The sequence below is a fragment of the Pongo pygmaeus genome, chromosome 21 (genome assembly GCF_028885625.2).
Source record: "Pongo pygmaeus isolate AG05252 chromosome 21, NHGRI_mPonPyg2-v2.0_pri, whole genome shotgun sequence".
Classification (NCBI taxonomy): domain Eukaryota; kingdom Metazoa; phylum Chordata; class Mammalia; order Primates; family Hominidae; genus Pongo; species Pongo pygmaeus.
Window position 1 is genome coordinate 54,323,613 of NC_072394.2, and position 24,199 is coordinate 54,347,811.

Consider the following 24,199-nt stretch of genomic DNA (forward strand, 5'->3'; position numbering starts at 1 on the left):
CAAGACCAACACCAAGAGGCCTGTGGATGCCACCAGGGCCTGGTGGGACCCCGTCAACCTGTCATCCAGGGCAGATGGAGGCCTCCCTGGTGCTGGAGTAACCAAGCGACTGTTCGGCCACGTGGCATTCCCACACCCGCGGCCCGGGCCTTGAACTCTTCTCCCCTGACTGTCAGCGGCCCGTGATTGAGCTGCAACCCTGTGGCCCAGGAGCCAGAAGGCTGACCTCGTGCTGTGAGCCGGCTGTAGACCTGGGAGTTGACTTCCTTGTCCCGCACGTAGCATCGGATCTCCTCCACCGCCTCACGGATGACAGTGACGGCCAGCACGAAGCCCTGCAGAGAGAGACGACAGTGAGTCTTGCTACAGGCAGTGAGCCCTGCTGCAGCCAACCGTCCCCTCCTGGTGCCAGGGGCAGAAAAGGCGAGAGGCCACTTGAGAGGGCAGGGAGGCAGGACCTGTGAGTTATTCCAAATGCACACGCCGCTGCAAGCCCCCCTCTCTGAATCTGTCTTAGGGAACACGCACTCCCGAACACAACCTGAAGAAACACTATCCTAGAGAAACACTCGCTGCCACAGACGCACAAGGACGTCCATATTCACCACCTCAGGGTGAGGGTGACACACACAGGAACACTCAAACTGTCCCTCCACAAGCAAGCGATGGTGACTGCTAACACTGTCTCTCACCCACCATGTGCTGGGCACTATTGGAAGTGCACCTCATCCTCACAACAACCCTGAGATATGCTCCTATAACTGAGATCCCCATGCAGATGAGGAAACTGAGGCACACAGCGGCTGAGTAAACTTGCCCAAAGACATAAAGCTACTAAGTGATAAATGGGAAATGAAATGTAGGAAATCTTAATCTTTACTGCCACTGTATCTAGAGAAATTTAGGTGGATGGAGCCAGTAAGAGGGACCACCAGGCAACAGTTAAACAGAATAAGATACATCCATTGCATTCACAGAGCCAAGTGGAAAAAATCAATCTTTCAGGACATACACTGGAACTCCATTCATATAAATAGCAACAAAGATTCTATACAATTAAATGTTTTCCAATTTCCTTAACTACAGGTTAGATTTCTCCGCCGGGAAGGACACTAGAATCAGGATAGGGAGGGACTGAAAGGAGCTTCAGCCTATCTGTAATGTCTTCAGTTTTTTGTTTTGTTTGTTTGTTGGAGTCTCACTCTGTCGCCAGGGTGGAGTGCAGTGGCTCGATCTTGGCTCACTGCATCCTCCACCTCCCGGGTTCAAGTGATTCTCCTGCCTCAGCCTCTCGAGTAGCTGGGACTACAGGCACACACCACCATGCCCAGCTAATTTTTGTCTTTTTAGTAGAGAGGGGGTTTCATCATATTGGCCAGGATGGTCTCGATCTCTTGACCTTGTGATCCGCCCACCTCGGCCTCCCAAAGTGCTAGGATTACAGGTTTTTTTTTTTTGTTTTGAGATAGGGTCTCGCTCTGTCACCCAGGCAGGAGTGCAGTAGCATGACCTTGGCTCACTGCAATCTCCACCTCCTGGGCTCAAGAGATCCTCCTGCCTCAGCCTCCGGAGTAGCTGGGACCACAGGTGTGTGCGCCACCACGCCTGGCTAATTTTTGTATTTTTGGTAGAGATGGTTTGTTGTTGTTGTTGTTGTCATTGTTACAGAGTCTCACTCTGTTGCCCAGGACGGAGTGCAGTGGCGCCATCTCGGCTCACTGCAACCTCCGCCTCCTGGGCTCAAGCGATTCTCTTGCTTCAGCCTCCCCAGTAGCTGCTATTACAGGTACCCACAACCATGCCCAGCTAATTTCTGTATTTTTACTAGAGACAGGGTTTCACCATGTTGGCCAGGCTGGTCTTGAACTCCTGACCTCAGGTGATCCACCCGCCTCGGCCTCCCAAAGTGCTGGGATTACAGGTGTGAGCCACCACGCCCAGCAGAGATGGGTTTTTGCCATCTTGCCCAGGCTGGTCTTGAACTCCTGAGCTCACGCAATTTACCCACCTCAGCCTCCCAAAATGCTGAGATTACAGGCATGGGCCACCGCGCCCAGCTGTTTTAAGTTTTTATAAGGAAACTCTATGAAAGTATTAATTGCATAAGTAGAAACTAATAAAAACTTAAAACTTCCCCAACCTTCCTCTGAGTTGGGAACCCCAACTCATAAACTCTGGTTGGGTGGAGGGAGTCACCCATAGCCGAATCTACTTCCAATCTAGATATTTTTCCTCTTGTAATCAATAAAGCCAAAATCAGTCATTCATTTTCCTTGTCATTCCTCCCCCATCCCCTTTTAAAGCTTGCCAGGACAGTTATTTTTTAAATACGGTCAGCATAACCACCCAAGGGTTAGCAGTTGTGGTTCTTGGAGAATTTCACTTTCATAGTTTACCCTGTGAAATATATTAACTTCGATTCAAAGGACTTTAAATCTCTTATGTAAATCTATCCAGAGATGTACTGCTTTGTGAAACTCCTCCCAACGCCCATACATCTTTACAATCAAAGGATTACTCCTGTTTCCAATGAGATGTAAAGTACACACTGCAGCCAAAAGAAACTGGTACATTTCAGAATCAAAGCATAACCAGACCACATAGGGAGTGAGAGAAAACCTGTTCTGCGAGGAGCACGGACCCGGTGTGCAGGGCTGCTATTTTGTTGTTCTGTGCCAAAACCCAAGTTGTTGTTGTTGTTTGTTTTTTCGAATGTTCCAGTTTCTATTTCTCTCTGCGTGGGCCTGGCTAAATCCCATTGATGTTCATGGAAAGTGTGTGCTCACACAAAGACAGGAGCCGCTCACTAACCTCCCTGCTGCCAATAAATACCACCTCCTAAATTATCACGTCTCCCACCACATATACACACACAGTTCTCATTAATCCTAGGGGCCATGCCATGCCTTAGTATTTTTACTAGAGACAGGGTTTCACCATGTTGGCCAGGCTGGTGAAATTGCTTTACAATGAGATGCAAATGAACCATCCAGTTTAGGAGGTCCTTAATATCCATTCACAGATATTTAGAAAGAAGCTTTAATGGGCGGGGGAAGGGGGGGCCGTTGAAGGAGGCAGCTGTCGGAGCTGGTGAAGAATCATAGGCAGTGACAACTCAGACAAGCAACTCTGAAAGTGCAAGCCTCTTTTGTCAAGTTGTACCTCAAAAATAAATTCACTAAAGCAAAGCTAATCTATGGGAGATAGAAATCAGAAAAGCAGTTGCCTGGGGTGGTGGGGGCGGGTGGGGTGATAGGAACAGGCACTGGGGAACTTCCTGGGGTGATGGAAATGTTCCATATCTTGATTGAGGTGGTATTTATGTGGAGGCTGACAAATGTCAAAACTCAATGAATTGAAAACTGAAGATCTGTGTATTTTATGGTATATAGATTATATCTCAATAACAAAAATACCCTACATTTATTTGGTCATCATATAATGTTATAGATTATTTCTGCTCTCCTGAGTTACTTCTCCCCTAATATATTAGTACCAAGAAAAAAATTATTAAAAGCTAAAACATGGCTGGGTGTGGTGGCTCACACCTATAATCCCAGCATTTGGGGAGGCTGAGGTGGGAAGATCACTTGAGCCCAGGAGTTCAAGACCAGCCTGGGCAACATAGGGAGACCCCATCTTTACAAAACTACAAAAAAGAATTAGCCGGTTTCTACAAAAGAAAATAGAAACCTGAAACTGAAAAAAATAAAATAAAAATAGCCGGGCATGGTGGCTCGTGCTATGGTCCCAGCTACTCAAGGAGGCTGAGGCAGGAGGATTGTCTGAGCCCAACAGGCAGAGGTTGTTGCAGTGAGCAGAGATCGAGCCACTACACTCCAGCCTGGGCGACAGAATGAGACTCTGTCTCGGGGGAAAAAAATTAAAACTTAATCTGAACAATGAAAAACATATCATTAGTGGCAGAATTTAAAAATTAAAATCAGAATGTTTCCTGAGAATTCTATACAGCCACATAAAGCATTTTTACTTGCAGTAATTCATTTAAACCTCCCAACAAACCAAGGCAGTAGAAAGGATCATTCCTTTTTACAGATGACAAAACTGCGGCTCAGAAAAGTAGCCTTGGTTCAAATTACATGACTTCTCAGAGTGCAATTAAGAGCTAAACCCGGTCAGCCGTCGTGGCTCACACCTGTAATCCCAGCACTTCGGGAGGCTGAGGTGGGCGGATGACCTGAGGTCAGGAGTTCGAGATCAGCCTAGCCAACATGGTGAAACCCCCATCCCTATTAAAAATACAAAAATTAGCTGGGTGTGGTGGGCACCTGTAATCCCAGCTCCTCGGGAGGCTGAGGCAGGAGAATCGCTTGAACCTGAAAGGCAGAAGTTACAGTGAGCTGAGATCTCACCACTGCACTCCAGCCTGGGTGACAGAGCAAGACTCTGTCTCAAAAAAAAAAAAAAAAAAAAAAGAGCTAAACCCAAACCACTTGGCTCCACAGCCCCCATTCAGAACTGCTGCACTTAAGAGCTGGGTTTGAAATGAGGCAACTTTCAGAGTGGTTAGAAGACATTTCAAAATGTCTTCTAGCCAAGAACTGAAAATTGACTCTCTGCATAAAAATCTATTAAGGAAATCAGCGATGGTCACCTAGAAGTAGATGCTAATTTGTTTTTCACCCCAAACCCTTTTTTCTGTAGTTCTTGGAAAGAGAGGAAAAATACAAGACAAATATCCCCCAACTCAGCCATCACAGGAAAAGCTGACTAAAAAGGGCCCACAACGTGGAGACCGACTGCTAGAGGCGCCAAAACCTAGAAACAAGCTATTAACCTGCCTGGCTTCTATCCTAAGCTACAGTCAAAGGGAAAACAGGCCAGTCAGGAGACACCAGAGGTGGGGGTAGGGGCAGAGAAGGCCTCAGTGGAAATAAATTTTTAAAAAATCATAATTGCCGGGTGTGGTGGCTCATTCCCGTAATCCCAGCACTTTGGGAGGCCAGGGCAGGCAGATCACAAGGTCAGGAGTTCGAGACCAGCCTGGCCAACATGGTGAAACCCCGTATCCACTAAAAATACAAAACTTAGCCGGGCATGGTGGCGCATGCCTGTAATTTCAGCTACTTGGGGGGCTGAGGCAGGAGAATCACTTGAATCTGGGAGGTGGAGGCTGCAGTGAGCCGAGATCACGCCATTGCACTCCAGCCTGGGTGACAGAGCGAGACTCCGTCTCAAAAAAAAAGAAAGAAAGAAAGAAAGAAAAGGAAAAAATGTATGCCAAACATGGCTAAGGTCTCCTCACAACATGCATGCCAATTATAGTGTAAATGAGGCTGCAGGGCTGCTCATGTCTGTACCCCTAGGAGCTGCTCACATGTGGAATTCACTGCAGCCGGGGCAATGGATAAGGGGAGGCGGCAGAGACCAGATTGCACATCACGCTTGAGATATAAAAGGCAGGGAGACGGAGAGACACATGGCTGCCTTCGAGGACACCTTGGGATCCCAAATCTATAAAACATGCATCTGCAGAATATATATGGTTTAATGTAAGGTGTGTTATAGTGTACATAAAATACATGCATAAGTAAGAAGGCACTGGAAGGAAACACACCAGAATCATAAATGGGATATTTTAGGGTAGTAGCTACACAGGTGATTTTCATCACCCTATGTATGTGTGGGGTTTTTTTGTTTGTTTGTTTTGGTACTTTAAATATTTCTCCAATATCGTGCGATCTTTTCTATTTGAAAAAAGAACAGTGAACAGGAGCAGCTTTGGAGGGGTGGGGGGCAGAGACAATGGCAGGATCTGGCTTTTAAGATAATTCAATAGATGTGGCTTGAGTCGAGCGCTCACACCTATAATCCCAACCTTTGGGAGGCCAAGGTGGGCAGATCACATGAGGCCAGGAGTTCGAGACCAGCCTGGCCAACATGGGGAAACCCCGTCCCTAAAACTACAAAAGTTAGCCAGGTGTGCTGGCGCACATCTGTAATCCCAGCTACTCGGGAGGTGGAGGCAGGAGAATCACTTGAGCCTGGGAAGTGGAGGTTGCAGTGAGCCAAGATCGCGCCACTGCATTCCAGCCTGGGCAACAGAGCAAGACTCCATCTCAAAAAAAAAAAAAAAAAGAGAGAGGCTGGGCGCAGTAGCTCATGCCTGTAATCCCAGCACTTTGGGAGGCCGAGGCAGGTGGATCACGAGGTCAGGAGTTCGAGACCAGCCTGACCAACATGATGAAACCCCATCTCTACTAAAAATACAAAAATTAGCCAGGCTTGGTGGCGCACACCTGTAATCCCAGCTACTCAGGAGGCTGAGGCAGGAGACTCACCTGAACCCAGGAGGCAGAGGTTACAGTGAGCTGAGATTGCACCACTGCACTCCAGCCTGGGCGACAGAGTGAGACTCTGTCTCAAAAAAAAAGAGAGAGAGAGATGTGGCTTGAGAGATGGGGTCTGGAGCATTCCTTGCTGGGGGCCAGGGAGGGGCCTCCTGCGCCCAGAAGCACAGGGGTGAGGTAATATGAAAGTCCCTCACCTTCAACAAGAGCAGAGAGGACAAGGGACAGCCTGAACATACAGACCACGAGGAAAAGGGATGGGTCCAATTCACATACTGCTTTAAATTTTTATTAATGAGTTGTTGATGTTTAAAAATCAAGAGAAAAATATACTAAAAATTTAAAGAAATGATTAAAAACTATGTGTATCTTATTTTTTTCCTAAAAAGAAGAAACATGGGCCAGGCGCAGCGGCTCACACCTGTAATCCCAGCACTTTGGGAGGCCGAGATGGGCGGATCAAGAGGTCAAGAGATCGAGACCATCCTGGCCAACATGGTGAAATCCCGTCTCTACTAAAAATACAAAAATTAGCTGGGCGTGGTGGCACGCACCTGTAGTCCCAACTACTTGGGAGGCTGAGGCAGGAGAATGGCTTGAACCCGGGAGGCAGAGGTTGCAGTGAGCCAAGATCACACCACTGCACTCCAGCCTGGCAATAGATCAAGACTCTGTCTCAAAAAAAAAATAAGAAGAAGAAACGGGCTGGGCACAGTGGCTCACGCCTATAATCCCAATACTTTGGGAGGCCAAGGTGAGAGGATCACTTAAGGTCAGGAGTTCGAGACCAGCCTGGCCAAAAATGGTGAAACCCTCGTCTCTACTAAAAATACAAAAATTAACTGGGCGTGATGGCACACGCCCGTAATCCCAGTTAGTCAGGAGACTGAGGCAGAGGAAAATCACTTCAACCCGAGAGGCAGAGGTTGTGGTTAGCCCAGATCATGCCACTGCACTCCAGCCTGGGTGACAGTGAGTGAGACTCTCAATGAGTCAATCAATAAAAAGAAAGTTGTAAGAATTTTTATTCATTGTACTTTGTTCATAAAGCAACTCTGGAGGGAAGGACAAGAAGTGAAAGTATTTGGGAGGCAAAACTGGATGGAAGTAGATTCTTCAAAAGGAACATTTGTATATTTCTTGAGTCATGTGAATGTACTACCTTTCAAACAACTACACTTTAAAAAGATAACCAATAAAAGGCAATATGATAAATGATATTTTATATACACTGTAGACTAACTTTGTTAAAGTAACATGGTTTGATTTTTATGTAAGTATATAGTAAACAGTTATGGAACTAAAAAACTAAAATGAAGTTGGAGTATTTCACATAAAACTATAGAGTTTGTAACTCTTGGGTCTGGCAACTCCTGGTCCCTGTTTGTACCTGACTGGGCAGAGTAGCCGACAGGAGCTTCTCATTCCCCCACAGCTTTACTGCATCAGCCCAGCTCTAGGGCATCTCAGTTTATAAGGTAAAGCCAACAGTTTCCTAGGCCTAGCGCAGTGGCTCACACCTGTCATCCCAGCACTTTGGGAGGTCAAGGTGGGCGGATCACTTGAGGTCAGGATTTCGAGAGCAGCGTGGCCACCATGGTGAAACCTCATCTCTACTAAAAATACAAAAATTAGCCGGACGTGGTAGTGGGTGCCTGTACTCCCAGTTACTCAGGGGGCTGAGGCATGAGAATCGCTTGAACCCAGGAGGTGACGGCTACAGTGAGCCGATATCGCGCCATTGCACTCCAATCTAGGGGACAGAGCGAGACTCTGTCTCACAAAAAAACAAAAACAAAAACCGTTTCCTGATGATCACAATATCAGTGCTTAAAGGCGCAGGCACCACCTGGCACTTGGTTAAGCATGCCACCTGACACAGGCAGGAATGTCTGTTATCAGAGGGGGAGGGATGCTTGGATGAAGGGCCTCTCTAGCTCTTAGGATGCTACTTCACCCCAAAATGACTCAGAGCAGAAAAGAACTATTCTCGTCATTCCAGAAGCACCTGGATTGCTTGTGTGGAAGAAATGACCTCCCTTCCTCTTCTCAGGGCAAGAGCTGTTGGCGTCACTTGTCTGATAATGTGGCACGTACGGCGTATGCACACCCACTCCCTGGTCCCTGAGCATCTGGCTTCCTCTGCTCCACAAGCACCTCTACACCAAATCTTTATCATCCCTCACCTGCTGCCCACAGCAAAAAAGGTTTATTGTTTTTGTTTCTTTAAGGAGAGCCTAAATCTTTTTTATGTTTACAACCTTCTCTTAGTCAAAAAAATTTAATAAGTTGGGCGTCTCGGCTCATATCTGTAATCCTAGCACCTTGGAAGGCCAAGGTAGGTGGATTCCTGAGCCCAGGAGTTGGAGATGAGTCTGTGCCACATAATGAGATCCCGTCTCTACATAAAACTTTAAAATTAGCCAAGAGCATCATTCTTCACAGAATTAGAAAAAACAATTTTTGGGCCAGGCGCGGTGGCTCATGCCTGTAATCCCAGCACTTTGGGAGGCCAAGGTGGGTGGATCACGAGGTCAGGAGATCGAGACCATCCTGGCTAACACAGGTGAAACCCCGTCTCTACTAAAAATAAAAAAAAATTAGCCAGGCATGGTGGCAGGCGCCTGTAGTCCCAGCTACTCGGGAGGCTGAGGCAGGAGAATGGCATGAACCTGGGAGGCGGAGCTTACAGTGAGCCAAGATTACACCACTACACTCCAGCCTGGGTGACAGAGCAAGACTCCATCTCAAAAAAAAAGAGAAAGAAAAAAGAAAAAACAATTCTAAAATTCATATGGAACCAAAAAAGAGCCTGCATAGTGAAAGCAAGACTAAGCAAAAAGAACAAATTTGGAGGTATCACACTACTTGATTTCAAACTATACTATAAGGCCATAGTCACCAAAACAGCATGGTACTGGTATAAAAATAGGCACATAGACCAGTGGAACAGAATAGAGAACCCAGAAATAAACCCAAATACGTACAGCCGACTGCTCTTCAACAAAACAAACAAAAACATAAACTAGGGGAAAGGACACCCTTTTCTACAAATGTGCTGGGATAACTGGCTAGCCACATGTAGGAGAATGAAACTGGATCCTCATCTCTCATCTTATACAAAAAATCAACTCAAGATGGATTAAGGACTTAAATCTAAGTCCTGAAACTATAAAAATTCTAGAAGATAACATTGGAAAAACCCTTCTAGACACTGGCTTAGGCAAGGATTTCATGACCAAGAACCCAAAAGCAAATGCAATAAAAACAAAGATAAATAGTTCGGACTTAACTAAACTAAAGAGCTTTCACACGGCAAGAGGAACAGTCAGCAGAGTAAACAGACAACCCACAGAATGGGAGAAATCTATACAATCTATACATCTGACAAAGGACTAACATCCAGAATCTACAAAGAACTCAAACAAATCAGTAAGAAAAAAACAAACAATCCCATCAAAAAGTGGACTAAGGACATGAATAGACAATTTTCAAAAGAAGATACACAAATGGCCAACAAACATATGAAAAAATGCTCAACATCACTAATGATCAGGGAAATGCAAATCAAAACCACAATGCGATACCACCTTACTCCTGCAAGAATGGCCATAATCTAAAAATCAAAAAACAGTAGATGTTGGCGTGTATGCAGTGAACACTTCTACACTGCTGGTGGGAATGTAAATACAACCACTATGGAAAACAGTGTGGAGATTCCTTAAAGAACTAAAAGTAGAACTACCATTGATCCACCAATCCCACTACTGGGTTCTACCCAGAGGAAAAGAAGTCATTATACGAAAAAGATACTTGCACACACGTTTATAGTGGCACAATTCACAATTGCAAAATCGTGGAACCAACCTAAGTAGCTGGCATTACAGGCGCCTGCCACCATGCCCAGCTAATTTTTTGTATTTTTAGTAGAGATTGATGCCCATAAATCGACGAGTGGATAAATAAACTGTGGTATATATATTCAATGGACTACTCCTCACCCATAAAAAGGAATGAATTAACAGCATTTGCAGTGACCTGGATGAGACTGGAGACTATTATTCGAAGTGAAGTAACTCAGGAATGGAAAACCAAACTTCATACGTTCTCACTAATATGTGGGAGCTCAGCTATGAGGACGCAAAGGCATATGAATGATGCGATGGATTTTGGGGACTTGGGGGAACGAGTGGGCGGGGGACAAGGGATAAAACACAACAAATAGGGTTCAGTGTATACTGCTTGGGTGATGAGTGCACCAAAACCTCACAAATCACCACTGAAGAACTTACTCATGTAACAACATACCACCTGTACCCCAATAACCTATAGGAAAAAAAATGAATTAAAAAACAATTATCCAGGCACGGTGGCATGCGCCTGTAGTCCCAGCCACACAGGGGGCTGAGGCAGGAGGATTCCTTTAGCACAGGAATTCAAGGCTACAGTGAGCTATGATTGCACACTGCACTACAGCCTGGCCAAAAGCAAATTCTTTTTTTTTTTTGAGACGGAGTCTCGTTCTGTTGACCAGGCTGGAGCACAGTGGCGCTCACTGCCACCTCTGCCTCCCGGATTCAAGTAATTCTCCTGCCTTAGCCTCCTGAGTAGCTGGGACTACAGGCTCTCGCCACCACGCCTAGCTAATTTTTGTATTTTTAATAGAGACGGGGTTTCACCATGCTGGCCAGGATGGTCTCGATCTCTTGACCTCTTGATCCGCCCATCTCAGCCTCCCAAAGTGCTGGAATTACAGGTGTGAGCCACCGTGCCCGGCCTAAAAGCAAATTCTTTAATTAAAAATAAAAATAGAGCCAGGCGCGGTGTCTCATGCCTAGAATCCCAGCACTTTGGGAGGCCGAGGCAGGTGGATCGCCTGAGGTCAGTAGTTTGAGACCAGCCTGGCCGACAGAGTGAAACCCCATCTCTACTAAAAATACAAAAAATTAGCTGGGCATGGTGGCGGGCGCCTGTAATCCCAGCTACTCGGGAGGCTGAGGCAGGAGAATCGCTTGAACCCAGGAGGCAGAGGTTGTGGTGAGCCGAAATTGTGCCATTGCACTTCAGCCTGGGCAACAAGAGCGAAACTCCATATCAAAAATAAATAAATAAATAAATAAAAATAAAAATGTTAATGAGATTTACGAACAGAGAATCCAAGTGTTCTCCCTGGGTCCCACTTGTTGAGAATATAAACAGCAACTGCATTTCATAATACCTCAGTTTGGAGAAAACAGGGTATCCATTCTGCCCTCTCCACAGCTCAGTTACATCGGACCTCTTTCTGTTTCTCAAATGCTCTAAGCACATGCCTGCTACAGGGCCTTTGCATCGCTGCCCCCTAGAATATTCTCCTCCTTCTCATCACACCTCAGGAGGCCTTTCACAACCACACAGGCTAAGGCTGCCCCTTTACATCTCCTACCCTTCACCTTCATTCATGCAAAAAATACTAAACGTATCTGGGATACCCCATCTGTCCTACGACTTTATTCTGTTACCTTCAGAGCACTTTTCACAATTTGTAACAATTTCGTTTATTGGTTTATTGTCTATTCCCTCTGAATGTCAGCCCCATAGGGCAGAAATATTTGTCTACTCTGTTCATTGCTGCACCCCCAGAACCCAGCACAGGGCCTGGCACACAGCAGGTGCTCAACCACCATCTGCCAAATCAATGGAGAAAGAAAAGGAGGCGAGGGAAGGAACAGAGGAGAGGGGCTACTCGGTTCTGCTACACATCACATGCACAAAAGCATAGATTCTGCTACTTTTCCAACCCCTCAAACTCAAATACTCTACACTGGATAAAAAGAAAATGTGATCCCAGGAAACAATTCAAATACAAGGTGAGCATCCCTGATGCAGAACGCTTGGGAGCTGAAGTGTTTGAGATTGCAGATGTTTTCAGATTGGGGGACATCTGCACCATCCTTACCAGCTGAGTATCTCAAATCTGAAAATCTGAAATCCAAAATGCTCCAGTGAGCATTTCCTTTGAGTCCCATGTTAGTGCTCAAAAGTTTTAGATTTTAGATTTATTTATTTGGAATTTTTTGTTTGTTTTTGTTTTTGTTTCGAGACAGGTCTCTCTCCATCACCCAGGCTGGAGTGCAGTGGCGTGATGTCAACTTACTGCAACCTCTGCCTCTCAGGTTCAAGCAATTCTCCTGCCTCAGCCTCACAAGTAGTTCGGACTACAGGCACGTGCCACCACACCCCGCTAATTTTTATATTTTTAGTAGAGATGGGTTTCACCATGTTGCCCAGGCTGGTCTCAAACTCCTGGCCTCAGGCAATCCTCCCGCCTCGGCCTCCCAAAGTGCTAGCACTACAGGCATGAGCCACCGTGCCTGGTCAGATTTTAGACCATTTGAGATTTTGGATTTGGGATGCTCAACCTGTGATATAATCCATGAGGACAGGGGATTTGTCTTTCTCATTTGCCACTGTGTTCCCAGAGTCTAAACTTGTGCCATATACAATAAACATACAATAAATCCTTGTTGAGATAATGCAAGACCCAACAGCTAAATGAATAAATGAATGGCACAGGCTTTGCTATAGTTTGATCCAGGCGGTATATGAAATGGAGCTTCAACATTAAAGTCCCAGAGACTCCCAGTGTGTTGGCCTAAGGGCATCCTTTCCCTTACAAGGCCACCATCCCATTCCAGATGCCTGAGTGAGAGAAACAAAGAACTTTCTGTTTCCAAACCTCTAAGGTTACTGAACAAACAATGCCGATTAACTTACCAGGGGAACCCAGTAGGTATAGAGTGCACCAAGTCTCATTTCGGGAACAAACTGAGAGCAGGCAAGAAGTAAGAAATAGAGGTTGAAAAAGTATTTGAACTGGTTGAACAGCACCTGGAATGGAGGGAGACAACAGAGAAAGACATTCAGGGCTTGTCTGATGAGATCTGGAACATTTGGTGGGAAATGAATAACATTTAAAAACTTTTCCTGCGGCCAGGCGTGCTGGTTCACGCCTATAATCCCAGAACTTTGGGAGGCCGAGGCGGGCAGATCACCTGAGGTCAGGAGTTCGAGACCAGCCTGACCAACATGGCGAAACCCTGTCTCTACTAAAAATACAAAAATTAGCCAGGCGTGGTGGCAGGCACCTACAATTCCAGCTACTCAGGAGGCTGAGGCAGAAGAATTGCTTGAACCCAGGAGGAGGAAGTTGCGGTGAGCCAAGATCGTACCATTGCACTCCAGCCTGGGCAACAAGAGCGAAACTCTGCCTTGAAAATTAAAAAAAATAAAAAATAATAAAAAATAATTCCTGCTTTAGAATACAATTTACATGATACTTTTCACATAGAGCTTAAACACTTCCATATGTTGTTTAGAAAAACATACATGGGTAATAAAAGTATCATTTGTAAAAGAAAGAGTAAATAATTATATACATGGAAATTGTAAACACCAAATTCAGAAGAGTAGTTACTTCCTGGGGAAGGAGTAAAATCTAACATGGAGGGGCACACAGGGGCATCAACTATGTTATGTGTGTTTTGGGGTTTGGTTTTGTTTTTTGAGACCAGGTCTTGCTCTGTCACCCAGGCTGGAGTCCAGTGGTGTGATCGTAGCTCACTGCAGCCTCGAACTCCTGGGCTCAGGCAATCCTCCTGTCACAGCCTCCCAAGTAGCTGAAACCACAAGCATGCACCACCATGCCCAGCTAAATTTTTTGCTATTTGTAGAGACAGGGTCTCCCCCTATGTTGCCCAGGCTGGCCTTGAACTCCTGGGCTCAAGCGATCCTTCCACTTCAGCCTCCCAAAGTGTTGGGATTACAGACCTGAGCCACTGCATCCAGACTGTGTTATTTCTTTTTTCTTTCTTTTTTTTTTTTTTTTTTTTTTGAGACGGAGTCTTGCTCTGTTGTTTAGGAGGAGGTTTTCGTGGAAAATGCTTATGCTATAAGGTTGAGTGCAAAAAGAAAGATAAAAAGTTATGTCCAGCCAGGTGCAGAGGCTCACACCTGTAATCCCAGCACTTTGGGAGGCTGAGGCAGGCAGATCACGAGGTCAGGATATCAAGACCATCCTGCCCAACAAGGTGAAACCCCGTCTCTACAAAAATACAAAAAATTAGCCAGGCACCTGTAGGCTACTCAGGAGGCTGAGGCAAGAGAATCGCTTGAACACAAGAGGCAGACGTTGCAGTGAGCTGAGATCGGCCACTACACTCCAGCCTGGGTGACAGAGCAAAACTCCATCTCAAAAAAAAAAAAAGTTACGTCCACAACATGTCCAGACGTGGTGGTACATGCCTGTAATCCCAGCACTTTGGGAAGCTGAGGTTGGCAGATTGCTTGAGCTCAAGAGTTCGAGACTAGCCATGGCAACATGGTAAAACCCCATCACTACAAAAAATACAAATATTAGCCAAGAGTGGTGGCATGTACCTGCAGTCCCAGCTACTCAGGAGGCTGAAGTGGGAGGATCAATTGAGCCCAGGAGGCAGAGATAGTAGTGAGCCGAGATCATGTCACTGCACTCCCGCCTGGGTGACAGTGAGTCCCCCACCTCAAAAAGTAAAAAGTGAAACCCCATCTCAAAAAATAAAATAAGAAATAATTTTTTAAAAGTTACATGGCCACACACAGTGGCTCACGCCTGTAATCCCAGCACTTTGGGAAGCCGAGGCGGATGAAATCAGGAGGTCAGGAGTTCAAGACCAGCCTGGCCAACATGGTGAAACCCCGTCTCTACTAAAAAATAAAAAAAGTAGCCAGATGTGGGGGCACGCGCCTGTAATCCCAGCTACTCAGGAGGCTGAGGCAGGAGAATGGCTTAAACCCGGGAGGTGGAGGTTGCAGTGAGCTGAGATCACGCCATTGTGCACCAGCCTGGGCAACAGAGGGAGACTCTGTCTCAAAAAAAAAAAAAAAAAATTATGTCCACAATATGACCTTAACTCCATAAAATAACACAGTCAAATCTTCCCCTGGGGAGCAGCTGGGTGCTAGTGTGATTTTGACCACTGGCATGCACCCAAGAGTCAGACTGAGACCACATGACTAGTCTGGGCCAATAGGTAATGAATGGAAGTACTGTGTCTCCTTGAGGCTAAGGCAGCTAAGAGCCATTGGTGCCTCCTGTGCCACCCTGGTGACTTTGGTGGCCACATATTCCAGGTGGCATAGCCAGGAAATGGAGGAGTGTGGCCTAGTCTGCATCAGACTTTCCATGAATGAGAATAAACCTATTCCTCACTTAAGGTACTGAGAGTTGGGGGGAGTTGAGGAAACTGGCAATGAATATAGTCAAAATCACCCTTAAAAACATTCATGGTTGGTCATGTTCATAGCAGTGAATATAGTCAAAATCACCCTTAAAAACATTCATGGCTGGGCGCCTATAATCCCAGCACTTTGGGAGGCCAAGGTGGGTGGATAACCTGAGGTCAGGAGTTCGAGACCAGCCTGGCCAACATGGTGAAACCCCGTCTCTACTAAAAATACAAAAAATTAGCCGGGTGTGGTGGTGGGTGCCTGTGATCCCAGCTACTTGGGAGGCTGAGGCAGGAGAATTGCTTGAACCCGGGAGGCGGAGGTTACAGTGAGCCAAGATGGCTCACTGTGCTCCAGCCTGGGCGACAGAGTAAGACTCCATCTCAAAAAAAAAAAAAAAAAAAAAAAAAAAAAAAAAATTCAAATTGCTGTTTGGGAGGCTGAGAGAGGAGCATGGCTTGAGCCCAGGAGTCTGAGGCTGCAATAAGCTCTGATCATGCCACTGCACTCCAGCCCAGGCAAGACAGTGAGATCTGGTCTCTAAAAAAAAAAATTCCAATTGACCTTGAACTCGACTATATAATAGATTTGTGCCTCTGTACTACCACTCAATATCTAACACTGCCATTATGTTCCTTTCTGCATTGGAGCTGATTGCTACTGCTGCTTCTCAACGTCAACTGATGTGTGTTTGGAGGCTGTGCTGGATAAAAATAGATATTTAATTTATGTGCATGTTGAGGGGAAGGTTTGCTGAGTACATGTCCACAGATTAGTGTAAGTTAATGTGGAAGAGTTATGCCACCAGAAACATTTATTATTAGCAAAAATATTAATGAAAATTTTCTCTATAGATGGCAAGATTAAAATGCATCTTTATTTTTTCTCCTCTAAGCTATTATCTCCCAGCTTGCCAATATTGACTACATGTGTCATGATGGGGGGGAATTTAAGCACTGCTGACATTCTTTTCTGCTGTTTTGGTCATAATGCTAGGTCCCCAGAATGTCTTTTTCATTCTTAGGCTTAGCACACCAAATACATGTGAAGTTACTCTAACTGAGCAGGTGGGGTCACACAGCCTTGCAGACAGAAGGCAGGTGGCCCCTCCACCCCACCCCACCTCCAACCCCGCCACTACCCAGTGCTAAACCCAGGGAAGATGAACAACCAGGGACTAAGGTGGCACAGAAAAGTCACCGACATCTGCCACAGGGAACTCAATCTTTTAAGACTGTACCAGCGGGCAAGGTGGCTCACATCTGTAATCCCAGCACTTTGGGAGGCTGAAGTGGGTGGATCACCTGATGTCAGGAGTTCAAGACCAGCCTGGCCAACATGGTGAAACCCCATCTCTACTAAAAATACAAAAATTAGCCAGGCGTGGTGGCACATGCCTGTAATCCCAGCTACTCGGGAGGCTGAGGCAGGAGAATCACTTGAACTCAGGAGGCGGAGGTTGCAGTGAGCCAAGATTGCGCCACTGCACTCCAGCCTGGGTGATAGAGTGAGACTCTGTCTAAAAAATAACATGACATGACATGACATGACATAACATCTGTACCAACGCATGTATTTGTGATTGAAAAAAGAAAAGAACATGGTCCCTGCCTGCACGTACCCCAGGAAGAAAGGTGAAGAAATTGTACTTCTGATTGTTGATGACATTTCGAGGATACCTCTGGTCTCTCTTCTCGGGGTGCCCCAGCCAGACAGTGCGGGGCCTGGCCTCCCCTCCACCGCAGCATCTCAGCCACTCGCAGCACCTGTGGGAAAGAAAGACCCACGCATCAAGGCCACGCCCACACATCGAGGCTGTGCTCATGTCTGTCCACTCCTCACAGAATGCTTTTCTCTACAGCATCTTCTCTGGCTCAGGACCACAGCCATATTTGAGGCTTCATCTTTCAGTGAAACAAGAAAACAGAGCAGAAGCTCCCATGAAGCTGTGGTCCAAATAAAAGATGCTTCGTCCCGGCCAGGCGCAGTGGCTCACGCCTGTAATCCCAGCACTTTGGGAGGCCGAGGTGGGCGGATCACAAGGTCAAGAGATCGAGACCATCCTGGCTGGCATGGTGAAATCCCGTCTGTACTAAAAATACAAAAATTAGCCGGGCATGGTGGCACGTGCCTGTAATCCCAGCTACTCAGGAGGCTGAGGGAGCATAATCGCTTGAGACCGAGAGGCGGAGGTCGCAGTGAGCCAAGATCGCACCACTGCACTCCAGCCTGGCGAAAGAGTGAGACTTCGTCTCAAAAAATAAATAAATAAATAAATAAAAAGATGCTTTGTCCCCAGTCGCAAATTATTTACAGTCATGCACTGTTAAGCGACAGGGATATGCTCTAAGAAACGCATTAGGCTGTTTCGGCACTGTGGGAACATTCTAGAGTGACTTACACAACCTGGATGCTATCACCTGCTATGCACTAGGCTGGATGGTACAGCCTATTATTCCTCAGCTACAAACCTGCACAGGATGAGACTGTACTGAATAAGACAGGCAGTGGTAGCACAACGGTAAGTACTTGTGTCTCTAAACATATCTAAATATAGAAAAAATACAGTAAAAATACAGTATTCTAATCTAATGGGGCCACTGTTATATATGTGGTCTGTGGTTGATATGTCATTATGTGGCACAAAACTGTGTTCCAAAAAGTAGGATTCGGCCAGCCATGGTGGTTTATGCCTGTAATCCCAACACTTTGGGAGGCCAAGGGGGGAGGATCATTTGGGGCCAGGAGATTGACACCAGCCTGGGCAACAAAGTGAGACTCTCATCTCTGATAAAAATTAAATTTTTTAGCCAGGCACGGTGGCTCATGCCTGTAATCTCAGCACTTTGGGAGGCCGATGCAGGCGGATCATGAGGTCAGGAGTTCGAGATCAGCCTGACCAAGATGGTGAAACGCCGTCTCTGCTAAAAATACAAAAATTAGTCGGGCATGGTGGTAGGCATCTATAATCCCAGCTACTCAGGAGGCTGAGGCAGGAGAATCGCTTGAACCCAGTAGGCGGAGGCTGCAGTGATCTATTGCCACTGCACTCCAGCCTGGGCGACAGAGCAAGACTCCATCTCAAATAAATAAATAAATAAAAATAATAATAATTTTTTAAAGGTAGGCTTTATTTTAGAATAAAAGGATTTAAGAAAATAAATATATCACAATAAGTACTATTATTACATCTATGCTTCAAAGATAAGAGAGAAGCTTGGGCCAGGCGAGGTGGCTCACGCCTGTAATCCCAGCACTTTGGGAGGCTAAGGCAGGCGGAGTACCTGAGGCCAGGAGTTCAAGACCAGCCTGGCCAACATGGTGAAACCCCGTCTCTACTAGAATTACAAAAATTAGCCAGGTGTGGTGGCGGACACCTATAATCCCAGTTACCCGGGAGGCTGAGGCAGGAGAATAGCTTGAACTCGGGAGGTGGAGGTTGCAGTGAGCCAAGATCATGCCACTGCACTCCAGCATGGGTGACAGAGGGAGACTCCATCTCCCAAAAAAAAAAAGAGAAGCTTGGAACAGCTAAAGCACCCAAGTTTTCAGAGACGTAAGAAACAGCTGGGTCTGGCCTTGAACTGTGTCAGCCTTGTTCCAAAGCCTAGTGTCTTTTCCCCACCCCATGTTGTCACAGCTGCTGGTTCCACCAACATTGCTATATAAAGGAAAAGGGGGAGCGGGGGAATCTCCTCTCCACCCCCAGCTTTCCTTTTCAGCAACACATTAGAGGAGCAAGCCACAAAGATGATGTCTCAGAGCTCGATATAACCCGGAGAGAAGCCAGCACACCAGCTGTCGGCAGAACGACCCCAAGGACACCCCCAACATGGTTTTCCCAACAGGGCAGGTCATTGGTGCCAACATCAGCACCCCACTCCCAGGTCACCCTCCCACAAGGCAAAGGAACACCTAGGAATCTGGGCTGCTCTGGCAAAACAAGGTGCTCTGAGGACCCCAAAAAGGGCATCTTGTCCTTCAGGAGAGCTTTATTAAATAAGGCATTCTGAGAAGTGCAAGCTCCTGAAAAACTGCAACAAAAACGTCCCTCACTGGACCGCTCACCTCACTGCCCCAGCACTCAAAGGCTGAGGCAAGGTCCCAGCCCTGCCAGCCCCCTGGGATGTCGCCAGCTGAGGTGAAACCAACAACTCACATATTACTTGTCCACCACAGACCTTCCTTCCTCCCTTCTTCCCACAGAGCAGGACCTGGTGGGTGCTGGGGTACAGAGCTAAGAAAACACAGCCTCTGTCCATCAGGACCTTAAAGATGAGCGAGCCAGCAGGCTGCCTGCTCAGATGCTCAAAATTTCCATGATGAAACACAATGCTCTTTCTTAAAAATAGCATCCTCATTCCAGTAAACCAGCATTCATGGTGGAGTGTGGCTCTGCTAAGGTTTCACTTCTAGTAACTCATTCTTGTTGGCCCCTTTCTAAGTTGTCCAAAAGCCAGAGACACACACAGAAGCCTCAAGGAGTCCAACCACTCTCGCCACTCCTGCTCCCAAGTGCAAATCACCCATGCTGGCCATCAGTGGACACTCAAACTGAATACATTTTGAATGAATGGAGGAAGCAAAGAGGGAGGGGGAGAGGAAAGGGATGGGAGAAAAAGGGGAAGGAGGAGAGAAGGGAAGGAAGATTCATTTGACAGAAAGCGTGTCACTGTATTTGCAGAAACCTTACTGGATGGTGAAGACAGACTCCTCTATGAGCCAGTAATTCTCTCCCTATCCTATAATAATCTAGTAATGACTGTTTTCATAGTTATACGGTTCTAATAAAAGATGAAAAATGAATTTAAGAGAAACACAAACTGTCAGGTTGACTGTTTATACAAAATTTTTGTTCTGTTTTGTTTTAGCAGAAGTTTCCACACATCAAGCTATCCGGTTACAGTTACGCTATTTATTAATTACTTAGCCTATCACTTTTGTGCATATGCACAAAGTACAGGTCACTCACTGCACTGTGGGAGCTAGAGATTGGAAACAAATCTAACCATTTGTTTCAGTCCCTTCCTGCTACTATAACAAAATACCCTAGACTATGTAATTTACAAACAAGGAAATGTATTGCTTATAGTTCTGGAGGCTGCAAAGTCCAAGATGGAGACACCAGTAGATTCAGTATCTGGTGATGCCCATTCCTCATGCCCTTTTTTTTTTTTTTTTTTTTTTCCCAGACAGAGTCTAATTCTGTCGCCCAGGCTGGAGAGCAGTGACACGATCTCCACTCACTGCAACCTCCGCCTACTGGGTTCAAGCCATTCTCTTGCCTTAGCCTCCTGAGTAGCTGGGATTACAGGCGTGCGCCACCATGCCCGGCTAATTTTTGTATTTTTAAGTAGAGACGGGGTTTCACCATGTTGGTCAGACTGGTCTTGAACTCCTGACCTCGTGATCCGCCTGCCTTGGCCTCCCAAAGTGCTAGGATTATAGGCATAAGCCACTGTACCTGGCCTTTTTTTTTTTAATTTTTATTTTTTAATTAAAATATCACTGTATTACCCAGGCTGGTGTACAGTGGTACAATCACAGCTCACTGCAGCCTTAAACTCCTGGGCTGAAGCAATCCTCTTACGTTAGCCTCCCAAATATATGGGACTAAAGGCATGTGCCACCATGCCTGGCTAATTTTTTAATATTTTGTAGAGTCAGGGTCTCACTATGGTGTCCAGGGTGGTCTCAAACACCTGGCCTCAAGCCGTCCTCCCGCCTTTGCCTCCCAAAGTGCTGGGGTTACAAGTTGTGCCACCATGCCTGACCCCTCCTGCCTTTTTTTTTTTCTTGAGATGGGGTCTCACTCTGTTGCCCAGGATGGAGTGTAGCAGCATGATCTCAGCTTGTTGCAGCCTCAACCTTCCAAGTTCAACCAATCCTCCCACCTCTCAGCCTCCCAAGTAGCTGGGACTATAGGCAAGTCACAATCACACCTGGCTAATTTTTGTATTTTTTTTTTTGTAGAGACGGGGTTTCACCATGTAGCCCAGGCTGGTCTCAAATTCCTGGGCTCAAGTGATCTGCCCACCTCATCTTCCAAAGTGTTGGGATTACAGGTGTGAGCCACTGCACTCAGCCCCTCCTGCCTCTTTTATAAGGGAATCCATGAGGATTCTGCCTTCACGACCCAATCACCTCCTAAATGCCCCACTTTATACAACTATCACATTTAGGGGGAATGGATACATTCAGACCATAACACTGTCCATCAAAGGAAGACTGGTTAAATAAACAGGGATAAGCCATAAATGAAATTCCTAACCCCTTCTAAAGCATAAGGTCCTCTTCCGGTTCCAGGCACTTCGGGAGCTGTGGGTTCCAGTGCAGACATGTCCAAGTCCACATACAACCACACACAACCAGTCCCGAAAATGGAACAGAAATGGCATCAAGAAATCCCAGTCCACGTGTATCCCATTTTGGTATTTTTTTTAGAAGAAATTAAAAAAAAAAAAAAAAAAAAAGAAATCCCAGTCACAAAGATACGACTTTCTTAAGTGGGTGAACCCCAAGTTCCTGAGGAACATGCACTTTGCCAAGAAGTACAAGAAGAAGTGCATGAAGAAGATGCAGGCCAACACCACCAAGGCCATGAGTGCACACGTCGAGGCTATCAAGATCCTTGTAAAGTCCAAAGAGGTAGAGCCCAAGATCTCAAAGGGTGTCGGCAGCAAAATTCATCAACTTGCCTACATTGCCCACTCCAAACTTGGGACGCATGCTCATGCCGGCACTGCTAAGGTCTTAGGCTGTGCTGGCCAAAGGCCAAGAATCAAACCAAGGCCCAGACTACAGCTCCAGCTTCAGTTCCAGCTCAGGCTCTCAAAAGTGCCCAGGCCCCTAAAAGGCTTCAGAGTAGAGATCTCCGTCTGCAGACATGAGGACAGAAGGATTGGTATGACCTCTGGGCTGCCGTCTGCATGGGGTTGGTATCTTCCTGTGCTATTTGTACAAATAAGCCTGAGGCAGGGGAAACAAACAAAAAAAAGAATAAAATAGACCTGTGTGCACAAAATGACCCAATCTGCAAAATACACAAAACCGAAAAGCAAGGGGCTAAAAGGTGTGTGCAGGATGCTATTCTTTGCACGAAAGCAAGAGGACATACATGCAGGGAGATGCTTGCATGAGCACAGACAATCTCCATGACGAGCTAATAACACTGGCTCCCTTTCAGGAGGAAGGAGTAGGGAGAACTTTTCCTGTATATTATTTTAGTAAGATTTGCATTTTTTACATTCTACACATATTGTCTATGGGACTAAATGTTTCTGCAGCTAAATTCATAATAGTAAGCATTCTTTTATTAAGTGCTTACCTGGTACAAAGTACTATTGTAGGTCCTTTGGGACCAAACATTGGAACAGAATCCTTGCCTTCTCCTTCCTCACAATCTCATTGCAAAACTGCAGTGTTTGGCACAGGATAAAATAAGAACTTTGTGTTACCTGAGCCAAAAGCCCATCTCATTTAACCAATTTGATTGTTACCACATTCATTCAGTTTTCACCTGCACTGAATATAACTTACACCTTTTAATACAGGACTTATTTGACTTTCAAGTCAATAGTATTTCAAGTCAACATATACTGAACACTTAGTAACAACAACACAGCAAGTAATAGCAGCTTCCTTTTTGTCACTCCTCCATTCCCAAAGTGTGCCCTGAGTGCCTGCACAGTGGCCAGCCCTCGCCTAGGCACCGGGCATTCAGTAGCAAACAGGACAGACAAGGTCCTCCTCCCATGGACCTTGTAGCCTAGTGGAGGGAGACAGTAAACAACTTCCAAAGAAAATAAGGCCAGGGGCCAGAGAGTGAATGGGGAAGGGGTGTGGCTCCGGGAGTGGGTGGCCAGGGAGGTGAGCGGACAGTTTAGCTGAGTGCCAAGAAGTAGCTGCCATGCACCCATACAAAGAAGTGCAATCCAGGCAGATAGAACTGCAAAGGCAAAGATCCGGAGGTGGGAGGCAGCCTGGCACTCACGAAGCATGCAAAGACTGGCTGCGGCAGAAATGCACCCATCAAGGAGAGAAGATAAAAGACAAGGAAGGAGGAGATGGGGGGCGGACAACACAGGGCTTTGTCACCAGGGCAAGGAGTCTAGATGTTACTTCATACACAGTGGGGATCATTTGAAGGTTATAAGCAGGAGAGTGGCATGATCTCATTTGTAGTTTTAAAAGGTCCCCCAGGCCACTGGTCAGAGGAAACACTGCAGTGAGCAAGAGGTGAAGCAGATAATGGGTATAGGGTTTCTTTTTATGGGAATGAAATGTTCTCACATGGTAGTGATAGTTACACAACTCTACAAATACACTAAAACTTGCTGAATTGTACACTTTAAATAGGTGAATTGTAAGGTATGTGAGTTATGTCTCAATGAAACTGTTATATTAACAACAACAAAAAAAAGCAGAAACAGGAATTATTTATGAGGCTGGTGCCATCATCCAGGCAAGACTATAGAGCAGTCCAGACTAAGGGGGGTGGCACTGGGGGAGTGAGGAGTAGGGTACTAGGGTACAGACTCTCGATATGTTATAGATGTAGAAATGCACAATCTCTAAAATGTCAAAAATGAAAAAGAAATGCACTGTCTCATTTAATGTTCACAACAATCCTACAAGGTACT

The 24,199-nt window shown here is 46.0% G+C and overlaps 1 protein-coding gene across 3 annotated transcripts in view; it reads right to left on the bottom strand.

Annotated features, from left to right (window-relative positions):
• Positions 1-24,199, bottom strand: part of ATP9A (ATPase phospholipid transporting 9A (putative)) — a 174,864-nt gene that overhangs the window by 118,039 nt on the left and 32,626 nt on the right. For 2 of the 3 annotated variants that reach the window (XR_008496086.2, XM_054467116.2), the window contains exons 2-4: positions 17,179-17,323; positions 13,068-13,181; positions 227-335 (exon numbers count right to left, since the gene is read on the bottom strand). Coding sequence is in view for 2 of the 3 variants with exons in the window: in XM_054467116.2 (XP_054323091.2) it covers positions 227-335; positions 13,068-13,181; positions 17,179-17,323 (368 nt within the window). In the remaining variant the exon portion in view is untranslated. Of the gene's footprint in view, positions 1-226; positions 336-13,067; positions 13,182-17,178; positions 17,324-19,716; positions 19,779-24,199 lie in introns of those variants that run through there. The other variant, XM_054467117.1, reaches the window with a different exon arrangement.